Source organism: Equus quagga, chromosome 1 (genome assembly GCF_021613505.1).
Source record: "Equus quagga isolate Etosha38 chromosome 1, UCLA_HA_Equagga_1.0, whole genome shotgun sequence".
In the NCBI taxonomy this organism is placed as follows: domain Eukaryota; kingdom Metazoa; phylum Chordata; class Mammalia; order Perissodactyla; family Equidae; genus Equus; species Equus quagga.
In genome coordinates this window covers 89,660,458-89,673,439 of record NC_060267.1, presented here as the reverse complement: position 1 = coordinate 89,673,439, position 12,982 = coordinate 89,660,458, and the positions used below count along the sequence as shown (strand labels likewise).

General features: G+C 56.7%; 2 protein-coding genes and 1 long non-coding RNA gene across 6 annotated transcripts; 1 reads left to right on the top strand and 2 right to left on the bottom strand.

Moving 5' to 3' along the window:
* Positions 1-2,655: 2,655 nt before the first annotated feature.
* Positions 2,656-9,841, top strand: SPOUT1 (SPOUT domain containing methyltransferase 1). Of its 4 annotated transcripts, none has more exons than XM_046657789.1 (13): positions 2,660-2,827; positions 3,441-3,486; positions 3,779-3,904; positions 5,395-5,554; positions 5,788-5,877; positions 5,990-6,039; positions 6,239-6,369; positions 7,270-7,338; positions 7,617-7,689; positions 7,794-7,892; positions 8,427-8,529; positions 8,670-8,817; positions 9,705-9,841. In XM_046657789.1, exons 1-13 carry the CDS (start codon positions 2,792-2,794, stop codon positions 9,771-9,773), a joined length of 1,200 nt encoding a protein of 399 aa, XP_046513745.1. In that variant the 5' UTR covers positions 2,660-2,791; the 3' UTR covers positions 9,774-9,841. The 4 variants fall into 4 exon arrangements, with proteins under 4 accessions (XP_046513772.1, XP_046513745.1, XP_046513756.1 ...); XM_046657806.1 differs by lacking the exon at positions 2,660-2,827 and adding an exon at positions 2,853-3,096; XM_046657816.1 differs by lacking the exon at positions 6,239-6,369 and having other exon boundaries at positions 2,656-2,827; positions 7,286-7,338.
* LOC124237811 (uncharacterized) lies at positions 4,364-7,824 on the bottom strand. Its single transcript, XR_006888143.1, has 6 exons — positions 7,711-7,824; positions 7,403-7,575; positions 6,918-7,278; positions 6,268-6,353; positions 5,472-5,603; positions 4,364-4,766 (listed from the first exon to the last, which is right to left on the bottom strand). It is a non-coding gene; the product is annotated as an uncharacterized LOC124237811 (long non-coding RNA).
* Positions 9,842-9,862: 21 nt separating the features above from the next.
* ENDOG (endonuclease G) lies at positions 9,863-12,982 on the bottom strand (the record flags this gene model as incomplete). Its single annotated transcript, XM_046680043.1, has 3 exons — positions 9,863-10,211; positions 11,418-11,527; positions 12,596-12,982. Coding segments are annotated over 3 exons (780 nt in total), but the record flags the coding sequence as incomplete, so codon positions are not given.

Here is a 12,982-nt window from a genome sequence, read left to right as displayed (position 1 = left end):
CGCTTGACCATGTGATTAGAGGGTTAGAACTTTCAGCCCCAGCGCCAGGCCCCCAGGGAGGAGAAAGGGACCGGACATTGAATTCAGTCACATGGCCAATGATTTAATCAACGATGCATACGTGACAAAACCCCACATAGAAACCCTGCATCAGTGAGGCTCAAGGAGCTTCTGGGTTTGGGAACACATCCATGTGCTGGGAGGCAGCACATCTGGAGAGGGCGGGGAGCGCTCACCCCATCCCCCGAGGCCTCACTCTGTATACCCTTCCCATGGGACCGCTCCTGAGGCGGAGCCCTTATCACAAAACTGTCATTATAAGTATAGTACTTTCCCAAGGGCTGTGAATCGTTTCAGCCAATTATTGAACCTGACGGCCTCATGGAAATGTTGCCGAAACCAAAGTGGGTTCCCTCCTGGCGAGGTAAATCAGACTCTCCACCAGAAGTAGTTGTCTCGCAAAGTAAAGGATATTTGCGGCAAATAGGAGACCATGTGGAGTCATTTCCAAAGTCCTGGTTCTCCCGGAACAAAGGGAAGCAGGGATGTTTTATTTCCGATGAGGCATGAATATTCAAAAGGGGCAGGTGGGTATTCACTCGCGCAGGCTCAGTTGGAAAACACGCTTCCACATACACTGCAGGTGACGGTAATAAGGCCTAAGCTCCTCGTGGGGAGACCTTAGCATTAAAAAAAGCAAAGGCCACAGACAGAGCTCTGGTGGTGGAGCTCGGTCTGGTTCAGGGTGGTTGGTGATTGATCTCTTAAAGTTAAATGCTTCTGAACCCACCCTTGAGTTCCTCAGGGCAATTAGTCAGTGACAAAAATACCAGAGGCTCAGGCTTGGAGCCCCTTTGCCATACTACACATAGGCTGATGTTAAGAAAGTCCTCGACGGGGTAAACCCATAGACTTCTTAGGCGGAACCACCCTGACCAAGGTTCTAGGTCTCATGAACCATTCCAGAATCTGCCTATAATTCAAATCTGTGACTCCACAGATTTCCAGATCTTAGACTCAGTAACCTCACAAAGCCTGACACGGTAGAGCTTCCCTCAGATGCAAGAATGACTTTGCTTTCTCATTCGGATAGGGGAGGGGAGAATGGCGAAATAAACCCCCCTGGAATGTTAACACATGTATTGAATTAGAAATTAACCTCTCCTCCGCCAGGCTGTAAACTGCAGATCAGTATCTGCTTTCGCTTACCATTATGTCCCTGGCGGTTAGCGCAGGACTTCCTGCCCCAAAATAGACCTTGCTCAAAAATATTTGTTGATTGAATGAATCCTGGCTCAAATATATTAATTTTTTAAAAACTTATCTTATTCATCGCTGGCAGGAATGCAAAATGGAATAATGACTTTGGAAGACAGTTTGGCAGTTTTTACAGAGGTAAACATAGTCTTATTGTAGGATCCAGCAGTCGGGCTCCTGGCTGTTTACCCAAATGAGCTGAAAATTCATGTCCACATAAAAACGTGCACATGAATGTTTCTAGCATATTTATTCATAATTTCCCAAAACTGGAAGCAACCAGGGGCCCGTCTGCTGGTGTAGTGGTTAAGTTTGCGTGCTCTGCTTCGGTGGTCCAGGGTTCGGTTTGGATCCCAGGCATGGACCTAGCACCGCTTGTCAAGCTACACTGTGGCAGGCATCCCACATAAAATAGAGGAAGATTGGCACAGATGTTAGCTCAGTGACAATCTGCCTCAGCAAAAAAGAGGAAGATTGGCAACAGATGTTAGCTCAAGGCCAATCTTCCTCACCAAAATCAAACAAAAAAACTGGAAGCTACCAAATGTCCTTCAAAAGGTGAGTGGATAAACTGGCATAGCCATACAATGGAATAGTACCTATCAATAAAAAGAAATTAGCTATCAAGCCACATGAAGACATGGAGGAACCTCGAATGCATATTGCTTAATGACAGAAGGGAGTCTGAAAAGGCTACATACTGTCTAATCCCGGCTATATGACATTCTGGAAGAGGCAAAACTGTAGGGACAAAAAGATCAGTGGTTGCCAGGGGCTTGGAGGAGGGTAGTGGAGCACAGAGCATCTTTATGTCAGTCAAACTATATTGTATGATATTACAGTACCACGTATGCATGGTAGATACATGACTTTACGCATTTGTCAAAACCCACAGAGTGTACAACACAAAAAGTGACCCCTAATGTAAACTATGGACTTTAGTTAATAACAATGTATCAATACCGGTTCATTAACTATAACAAATGCCCACACTGACACAAGATGTTAACACCAGGGGAAAGCAAGTGGGGGAGACAGGTTATATGGGAACTCTCTGTACTATCTACTCGATTTTCGGTAAACCTAAATCTGCTCTAAAAACTAAAGTCTGCTAATTAAGAGGGAGTAAATGAACGAATCTATAAAAGAACTGGATTAAATTATCTCTGAGGTCATTTCCAGATCTGAATCACACTCCAACTCTGGGCGTCAGGGTCCCCAGGTATAAAACCAAGCTGAGGCTTGAGTGTCGTGGTCGTCCAGAGCCAGAGAGCGGCTCTCCAGTCGTCCAAGGGACCAGGACAGTACCCAAAACGCTGCCCATTTAAACCCCAGGCCGGCCATGAGCCCCGCCCACCCAGCTCGGGCACTGCGCACCCAGGGAGCCCAGCCCAGCCCACGCGCTCCCCCAGCAGCCAGGCGCCTAGGCCACGCCCCCGCGCGCCGCTGGCTCTCCGATTGGACAGCTCGGAGGAGGTGTGGCCGGAAGGGGTGAGAGTGATTGGCTGGGCGTGGGCGAAGACGTGCGGCGAACATGGCGGAACGCTTGAGGAAGCGGCCTTGCGGCCCGGTGGGTGGTAGAAGCTGGGACCCCGAAGCAGGACCGGCGTGGGGGCATGAGAACGCGCCGCGTGCAGGGCAGGGCCGCGCACCCCGCTCCCTACTTCTCGCTGATCTGGGGCCAGAAGCCCCGAGGTGCCGCATGCTCGTGGCCGCGTGCGCCCCCGCCCCGATGAGAACCGGAGGTGGGAGCCGGGGTCTGAGCCAGAGCCGGGACAGCGGCAGGTCATCCATTGTCGGACGCCCTCGAGGCTCCTCTGGCCGGCCCGGATTCGGGAGGTGGGACCCTACTCCCAATCCCGATCCCTTTCGTGGCGTGTCTCTTCTGACTCCCAGGGTGACGTGCGCAGGTCTCGTTCCCCTGAGCCTCAGTTTTCTCTTCTCTCCAGTGGGAACTCATTCAGCAACTTATTCAGTGCCTGCTGTATGCCAAGTGTCGTCTCAGGGACTGGGGTGCAGCAGGTCCTTGCCTCGCTCTCCCTGGGGCAGCGTCGTGTAGGGGTTCCCTGGTTTCCTCACCGCCCCCATTTAGAGGGAGGAGACAGCTGTGGAGCAGCAAGTGGGACTCCTCCCACGTTGACCATTTAGCCTCACTCCTGTACCTCTTCCCACTCCCACTCCAGGGTGAACACGGGCAAAGAGTCGAGTGGCGAAAATGGAAGAAACAGAGTAAGTAAGGGGCTGGGGAGTTTGGTGGAGGGGGGAGTCTGTGCTCACCCTTTCCCCAGGCCATTCCAGCAGTGCACAGCTGAACCTTAGGGAGAGCCCCCAGGTTTGTCCCCTGTGGGTCCCACAGCACCCAAAATGGGGAGGAAGGGGCTAGAAGTCCTGGGAGGTTCCTCTGGCTGCTCACCCAGCAGCAGCACTGGAGAGCTCAGGCTGACCCTATGGAGAGGGCACCATCTCCGGGATTGCTCCAAGTCCCTCTTCCCTCCACCAATTGGGATGTCTTCTTATCCAGAGAAAGAGGAGAAAAAGAAGTGGAAGGATCTCAAGCTGATGAAAAAACTGGAGCGGCAGCGGGCACAGGAGGAACAGGCAAAGTGCCAGCAGGAGGAGGAGGCAGCTGCACAGGGCGAGGACAGAGGTGAGCAGCTTGGGCCCTGGGCAGGGCAGAGAATGTTGTATCTGGAAGGGACCTTAGAGAGCAGTGGGTCCAGACGCCTTGTCCTGATGGAGAGACCCCGAGAACTGAGTGCTGACCTCCTACTTAGAGAAGGAATCATGTCTCAGGGGCTAATGCCTCCAGACCTCATCCTCGTGACAATAGTTATGTTTTACCTTTTTTTAAAAAAAAAAAAAATTGGCACCTGAGCTAAGAACTGTTGCCAATCTTCCTTTTTTTTTTTTCTGCTTTTTCTCTCAAAATCCCCCCAATACATAGTTGCATATTTTAGTTGTGGGTCCTTCTGGTTGTGGCATGTGGGACACTGCCTCAACTTGGCCTGACAAGTGGTGCCACGTCCACGCCCAGGATCCAAACCAGCCAAACCCTGGGCCGCCGAAGTGGAGCGTGCGAACTTAACCACTGGGCCATGGGGCCGGCCCCATGTTTTGCTTTTTTTATTGAGAACTTTAATTTCATTTTTCATTTAATTATTTCGATTCCATAATAAGAATGCCTCTTTTTTTCCTCATTAACTAATACATCCTCAAAACAAAACCCCTCGAACCATACAGAAAACTATAATGAAGAAAAGTCCCAGCAAGCCTGGCAGTGAACGTTTCTCCAGATGTTGTTGTCCCCGCTCAGACACACGTAGAGAGATGTGTAGACACAGTTTTACAGAAGTGAGAGCCCTTGATCGTGCACTTCTGGGCCTGGTGTTTCTCATCCCACATTGCATCCTGGCTGCCCTTCCACGTCAGTACATTTGGATCTACCCTAACAAATTGTATCTTCTCCTTGGCCAGACCTGATGCTCTGGAGGGTCAGGGGCCGTACAGACCTGTAAGCCCAGTGATGGTGACGGTGGGGACAGTGACTGAGCATGTCAGCTGTCTCAGACACTGGTGAGGCCTTTTATGGGCATTAGCTCATGTGGCTCCCTTTGGATGACTCTCGGAGGGAGAGTGTGGTGGTCCCTCTGGAACCAGAGGCCTGAACCCCTATCTCAGTTGTCCTGCCTTTTTGTGACCTTAGGCCACAGATTTGACCTCTCTGGGCCACAGGTTCCCCAACCTGGGGATCATAGTAGCACCTGCTTCCTAGGGTTATTGGGTAAGTGTGCACACATTAAAAAAAGTCATTCAAAATAAATATTGGCTCTCATTATCATTCCCATTTGACAGCTGGAGAACTGAGGCAGTAAGGGGTGGAGCCAGGCTGGGAACTTAGCCAATGCCTCTAACCACCCCCTGGCCTTGCCCTGCTCATGCGAGCCTTGGAGATCGCTGAGTCCATTTTCCTCTTGGGGGGATGGAGGCCAGGAGAGGGGAGTTGGATCTATTTTGCTGATCTCAAAATTCCTCTCAGTGGGAAAATTCTCTAACTCTGGGCTCTGGGATTAGAGGAAGGGAGGAGAGGGCATGGCTCTGGCGTCTCAGACTGACCTTGAGCACCCCTCCCCTGCCCAGGGCGCCCCTACACCCTGAGCGTGGCCCTGCCGGGCTCCATCCTGGACAACGCCCAGTCGCCTGAGCTTCGGACCTACCTGGCCGGCCAGATTGCCAGAGCCTGCGCCATCTTCTGTGTGGATGAGATTGTGGTGTTCGATGAAGAGGGCCAAGATGCCAAGTGAGGGGCCATCCTCACTTGGGTCTCTGGGGCTCAAGGAGGAGGGGACCTGCCAGGATTGGCCTGATTTCACCCTTTGCCCTGCCTCCTTGCCTGGGCTGAGAACCCTGCCTGCAATGCCCCCATTGTCACCCTGGTGGGTGGAGTTGAAAGCGGGGGCCCCGCAGAAGTCAGACTTGGGGAGGAGCTGTCAAAGGGAACACCAAGGCTCCTGAGCCTGTCTTTCTCTCCAGGACTGTGGAGGGAGAATTCAGGGGAGTTGGCAAGAAGGGACAGGCATGCGTGCAGCTGGCCCGGATCCTGCAGTACCTGGAGTGTCCACAGTAAGGGGGTGAAGGGCAGACTTCCCGAGCAGGAGGGAGGGGTGGTGGAGGCGCAGGTCAGGCCAGAAGTGGCCTCGCCTAGGAACTTCCTAAGCTCCGCCTCCTTTGCTAGGTACCTGAGAAAGGCATTCTTCCCCAAGCACCAGGATCTGCAGTTTGCAGGTAAGGCTGGGGGCCTGACTGACCCCCGTCTCCCGTGGATCATCCCTCCAACCCTGAGAAATCGGCCCAGGCAGGGCAGGTGCTGTGCCTGGTGGCAAGCAGCAGGTCTGTGGCAGAGCTGGCACTTGGACCAGGGTTCCCTGCCACAACCCTCAGGTGCTTTTGCACCCCCAGACTTCCCGGTCCCTCCCCACCACAGGGCTCCTGAACCCCTTAGACAGCCCTCACCACATGCGTCAGGATGAGGAATCCGAGTTCCGAGAGGGTGTCGTGGTGGACCGGCCCACCCGGCCAGGCCAGGGCTCCTTTGTCAACTGTGGCATGAAGAAGGTAGGATTGGAGGGTGGGTTGGGACATCCTTCCCAGACACACCCTGGCTACGGAGGACAGGCAGGGGCAGGTGACTGGGGAGCCCTGGATCAGGCGTCTCCGCCTGCTGATCCCCCAGTAATGCAGATTTGGGCCAGAGAAGTGCCTAAAATGGGACTCTTGATAGATAAAGCCAGGAGCAAATTTACTGTTTTTTAAAAAGCAAATCAACAGGGCCAGCCCTGTGGCTAAGTGGTTAAGTTCACAGGCTCTGCTTCTGCAGCCCAGGGTTTCGCCAGTTCAGATCCTGGGTGCGGACATGGCACCGCTCATCAGGCCATGCTGAGGTGGCGTCTCACATGCCACAGTCAGAAGGACCCACAACTAGAATCTACAACTCTGTACTAGGGGGCTTTGGGGAGAAGAAAAAAAAAAAAAGATTGGCAACAGATGTTAGCTCAGGGCCAATCTTTAAAAAAAAAATTAAAAAAAAAAAAAAGCACATCAACAGAAGACAGACGTTGTGTTAAAAACAAAACAGAACCCCACCAAAGCAAGTTTAGACTCACTCTGGGGCTGCTCTCGTGAGGCCAAGCCGAGCTGGGGACTGGAGCGTTCGCTTACCACCTGTTTACCCTCAAGTCTCCTAGAGTCGGAGGAGAAACATTTCAATGTGTGGGATCCCTCCCCTCAAAGAACAGACCAGAAATAACTGGCTAAAAGCAGACCAGGATGACCCAGACACAAATGAAAGGGGAAGGGCATGAGAAACCCCCAAGAGGGAGAGAAAAGGCCCTATCCTGAGCTCACAGTCGGCACACCTCCAGAACGGCAGTTGTTACTCAGCACGACTCCCACGCATGAAGCGTTCACTTCTTGCCAGGCCCTGTGCAGCCTAACGACAGCTATTGTTTACCGAAGGTCTTCTGTCTGACAGATGAGGAACCAGGTTCAGAGATGTCAAGTGACCCGCCTAAACTCCTACAGCTAGTAAGTGGCACATAGCCACAAAAACATAGAAAAGTGGGATTTCATCTACTCAGGAAATATTTACCTCCTACTCCATGCCCAGCCTGGGCCAGTATCTTGTGGTCATTTTGCACGAATAGTCTCTTACGAGCAGATCTGGCCCAGGTGCCAGGGATGGGGGTGGCGGTGAAGGTTGGCCTGGACCCCTCAGGTCCCTCGCCAGCTCCACAGATCCCATGTCTGGGAGAGCAGTGACTCCTGCTGGTCGTGCAGGGAACAGCATCACTTTCTTTTCCCAGGAGGTGAAGATTGACAAGAATCTGGAGCCTGGACTTCGGGTGACGGTGCGACTGAACCAGAGGCAGCTCCCAGGTGTCCGAAGGCTTCCCCTACCTGGCCGGCCTGAGGGCTTGGAGCCTCCTTCCGCTTTCTTGTCCCCTCACCCCGTCTTCACAGCCTCTCTGCTTCCCCTCCAGAAAGCAAGACCTGCCGTGGAAAAGTTGTGTCGTCACAGGACCCTCGCACCAAAGCTGGTCTCTACTGGGGCTACACGGTCCGCCTGGCATCCTGCCTCAGTAAGGACAGAGCTCCTCCTCTGAATATCCATCCTCTCTGTCCGGGAGGCCACAGAGAGCCTTGCTTGACCCAAAAGTCAGACCAAGGTCCTTTCCCTGCTAACTTGCTGTGTGTCCTTGGGCAAGTGCCTTTCCTTCTCTGGGCCTTGGTCTCCCTGAGTGCGCTGCCTGGAATGCTGTTAAGGACTTCTGAGGAAAAGTACCATGATGGATTAATGATGTCTGCCGTGGGATTGGGAATGGGGGCAAAAGGACCAGATGAGTCAGAGGTGCACTCAGAGCTATTCTCAGAGCTCCTTGCTATGCGCCCTCTGCATTATTTCCCCCATCTGGCACTGGCATGGGCTCTCCCTGCTTAGTCCCTGCCTTCCCGAGAGCAGTGGAGAGCCTGGGGGTGGCCTGTTTACCTGCATCCCCCCCCACCCCCCCGCGCGTGCACACACACACACAGACACACACACACCACACCACACCCCCCCCCCGAGTGGCTGTGGCTTGTGGGGAGCAGGCCACCCAGTGAGCTGGCCTCCCTAGGTGCTGTGTTTGCTGAGGCCCCCTTCCAGGATGGGTATGACCTGACCATTGGGACGTCAGAGCGAGGCTCAGATGTGGCTTCTGCCCAGCTTCCCAGCTTCAGGTGGGTGCAGGCTGGGGCAGGGACGGGGGGCAAAGCTGTGCAGACTGGGCCTCTGCTGTGTGCAGGGGGCCGAGAGCTCTGGGGGCGGCATTCAGTGGGGCCTCGATGGGCAGTTAGTGACCCCCTCCTGTGGGTGCCAGGCACGCTCTCGTGGTGTTCGGGGGCCTCCAGGGGCTGGAAGCTGGTGTGGATGCTGACCCCAACCTGGAGGTGGCTGAGCCAAGTGTCCTCTTCGATCTGTACGTCAACACCTGCCCCAACCAGGGCAGCCGCACCATCCGCACGGAGGTGAGCCGCCCGCCTCCCCCGCCTCAGCTCCCAGCCAGGGGCGGGGGCCTTGGGGTCTGTCCGAAGGGGGTTGCAGCTCTCCCTGTTGTCACCCACCCGAGGCTGCCCTGAGCCGGCCTTCTCTGGGGGTGGTCTCCTCACCACCTGGGCCTCACCCCAGCTGACCCGCAGCAGGGACAGGATGCGGGTGAGCTGGGTGCTGGTGCGGGGCCAGCTGCTCCCAAGCTGGAAGACTGGGAAACCTGCGCATGCCTGCTCTGGGCTACGTTCCCTTAGCTGTTTGCCCAGTGTCCCACTGCCTTGTGTGTGACCGTGCTGGGCAGGGCAGCCTTCCTGCCAGGCTTCCCTGGCACCTCAGCCCTGTGGGGACAGTATGCAGCCAGCTCTGTGAGCCTTGGTCTTGGGCCTGTGAGCACTTGGCTGGGGAGGCTCTGTTGCTTCCGTGGGTCTTAAAGGATAGTGACTAAACAGGTGGATGGTCCCAGTCTTCCTGTCCCCTAGGGCCCTGCCGGGGCCAGGTAGCTGTGAGCCTGTGAGCTGCACCCTCCCAGCAGGAACCCTGGCTCCCACCCTTCCAACAGCTGCACTGAGGGCTGTGAACTTCCTGCCCATCACCTCCCTGAGCCTCACCCTGGGAGGCAGGAATGATTAGGATCATCCCTGTTTGATAGAGGGGGAGACTGAGAAACAGAGAGGTGAGGCCCTTCCCGGCAGGGCACGCAGCCGGCCCGCAGCAGATGGGCAGCATGAAGCTGGGCCTTTCCGTAACCTACCAGGCGGCAGACCCCATGGGCTGGCTCCTGGGTGGCCTGGCACTGAAGGCAGCTGGGAGCCAGGGTGCCTGCCAGCCTCGCAGGCCCCAGCCCACTGCTGGGCTTCTCTTCCAGGAAGCCATCCTCATCTCCCTGGCTGCCTTGCAGCCGGGCCTCACGCAGGCAGGCGCCCGGCCCAGCTGAAGGTTCCGTCAGGCCCAGGACAGGAAGCAGCAGCGGTGAAGCCAGAGGTTCCGGCAGGTCACCTAGGACAGACACAGCCAAGACTCATCTCCAAAAATAACCACCTTTAATCTGACCCAGCCCCCAAGCCCCACAGTCTGGCTGTGCCGCCATCCTCACTTGCTGCCTGCAGTGATGGCCTTGACTCTGCCCGCCCTTGCCAGTATGTTTGGCACAAAGAGCAGCCCCGAGGCCCGCTCGATGCTCTCGATGGGCACCAGGAAGCGCTCCAGGGGGATGGCCTCATCCACGGGAGCGTTGGGCATCACATAGGAGCGGAGTTCGATTTGCCCGCCTGCTGCCTCCAGGATCAGCACCTTGAAGAAGTGGGTGGGCACCGCCACGTGGTTCTTGCCAATGACCTGGTACTTCACGTAGGACTTCCCGTCAGCCTCAGTCCTGCAGGCAGAACCAGGCACACACAGCCTTCAGGGCTCCCAGAGGGTCTGGTCGGACCCAAGGCCACCACCTCCAGGAAGCCTTCCCGGACCCGACCTCCACCTTGTGTCAACCTGCATGACTGGCCCTTCCACCTGAGGCTTCTGTGCCCTGCTTAGCTCCTAGGGGATGGGAGCTCCCTGCAGGGCAGAGATGTACTCTTACCCTGACTTCCTCGTGCTCAGCATGGGGTCAAGCAGGGTGGGTGGTAGCAATAAATGCTGTTGGAGGAATCAGGCCTTCTAAAGACTCGCATTCATCCCTATGGACATGCGATCACTGTCTGTTTCTCCCCGTGGAGAGTGAGCACCCAGTGGGCAAGGCTGGGAGGGCTGAATGTCAGCCCCAGCGAAGGGGGCCTGGTACATAGCGGTGCCCGAACACTGGCTGGGGGACTTCCCAGCCATATCAGGCACTTGCTAATTCAAGGTTATCAGTGCCCCAGCCACCACCTCAGCCCTGAACAGGGTGACATCCGCCTTCGTACTTTGTCCCCTAAAGAACCACGAGATAGATAACGGGCATCCTCCCTGTGTTGGTGGAGAGGACCTTGAGGTCATTTGCCCACAGTACGCAGAGACTAGGCAACGGGGCCTGGCTTCCATCCCAGGCCTGTGGACTCGGGAGCCAGCTGTTCTCCCACAACCCATTGCCTCTCTCACTCCTGTCTTCAGTGGCCCAGGGAAACCACAGCATGCCCAGAGGAGCTCAGTCCGTTCTCCCTGGGAGACGGCTGCAGAGGAACGAGCGTGAAGGCTCAGGGTCAGGAAGATGGAGTTCAAACCATAGCTCCGGGAGGAGGGTCGGGGGGTTGCTCCAAGCAGAGGAGAGACTGAAGGCAAGCGAGGTTGGTGCAGGGTTTCTATCTGGGAGAACCCAGGGTTGGGTGGATGTGACAAGAGGTGACGTAGGGGAGAGGAGCAAGGGCAGATTTAGGGCCTGATGCCCATGGGCAGAGGGGACAGGGTCTAGGTGGGCGCCCCAAAGGTGTCTGGCTGTGGAAGTAGAACTAGGCGGCCCAAGGCAGGGAATAGACAGACTTGCCAAGAAACCAGATGAGTGGTGACCTGGGAGTGGTGACACCAAGCCTGGGCAGGATTAGTGGCAGGAGGAGGCCTCTAGCGAGGGAGGACCCGGTGTCCCCAGGGTCCTCAGCTCTGGCCTCACCTGGGCAGGAAGAGTGGCCCCGTGCAGACATAGACGTTCTGGTAGGTGCGGGTCAGGCTGCGGCTGTACTTCTCCAGGTTGTTCCAGGCGTTCTGGTTGAGGTGGGGCACCTGGCAGGAGAGGTGGGGCTCAGAGAACTGTGGCTGGGGCCTTTCCCCTCTGTGGGAGGGGCTGCCCCAGGCCCTGAGGGGTGGGCACTGACATCAAGCCAGGAGATTGGTGGGGGTGGGGGGGAGCATGTAGAGGAAACTGAGGTTCAAGGAAGGGGAGTCACTCTAGGCCATGTGGCCATGAGGGTGGAGTTCACACAGAGCTCAAGGGGGTGCTGGCTCGCCCCCATCTAGCAGGGGAGGACTAGTAGCCCAGGTCTCAAAGCCGTTTCTCAGCTCCAAAGAGCCATACGAAGGAGAGGGGCACATCTTTGAGAGAGAAACTGAGGCCTGCCCCAGCCCCCAGGGGCTCCTGAGAAGGCCAGCTCTCCCGACCATCTCTGCTTTCCTTTTCCCAGCCAAGCACTGCAGAGCGCAGCCGGGACTGTCGGGAATCTGCTTCTGACTCCATCACTTGGGCTCTCCAGTCCTCAGCGCAGTGTCGAGTCAAATGCTCAGGGGGCTGTGCTGCTGGGAGCACAGAAGTCAGGTGCAGAGGCCTGGACCCTGCCGGCGTCACCCAGAGCCCCACATCAGTTTCATTCCACTGGTGCCCGGGTCCTGCTGGGAACAGGGCCAGAGGTGGGGTGGCTTGTCCAGGAGCACAGTGACTGCTCCTAACAGCCGACTAACTGCGTGCCAGCTAACTTGCCTTTTACTCCTGGATGGCAGGCAGGATAGGACAGTGGCTGAAAGCTCTGGGTCCCCTGGACAGGCTCCCTGGGTCTCCTCCCGCTGTGTGACACTGGGGCAATCATTTGCCTGTCTGAGCCTCAGTTCCCTCATTATAGTACTTTTGTATGCATTGTGTCTTCAGTTGTCAGCGCTACTGCATGAGATAGGTGAGTAAGTTTATCCCCATTTTACAGACAAGCTCAAGCTCAGGGAGGCCGGGGCGCTGTGTTAAGGTCCGACTGCAGAGCGGGTGCTCGCCCCCGGGCTCGGTCCCTCCCGGCCCGAGAGCGGGCGCCCGCAGCTGCCCATTCTGCAGAGGGGCGAAGCGAGGCTCCGCGGGGGCGCGCGGCCTACCTGGGGCGCGACGTTGCTCAGGTAGAAGGTGTCGTCCATGGCCTTCTGGCTCCAGCGGTGGTTGGCGGCGGCGGCGAGGTGGCCGCGGTCGAAGCCGCTGCCGCGGTAGTCGGCGTTGGTGGCGCGGTGGTAGGCGTGCACCGAGTCGTCCTCGCGGAAGTCGCACGCGCGGCGGTCGCCGTCGCCGCGGAGCCGCTCGGGCCGCAGCTGCTCGACCACCCAGAGCGCGCCGCGGGTGCGCGGGTCGTAGCACAGCACGTACGACTCGCGGCTCTTGAGCTGCACCAGCCCGGGCAGCCCGTACTTGGCCAGCTCGCCGGCGCCGCCGCCCGCCGGGCCCCCGGGCAGGGCGGGCAGCTCGGCCGCCGCCGCCACGGGCAGCACGGG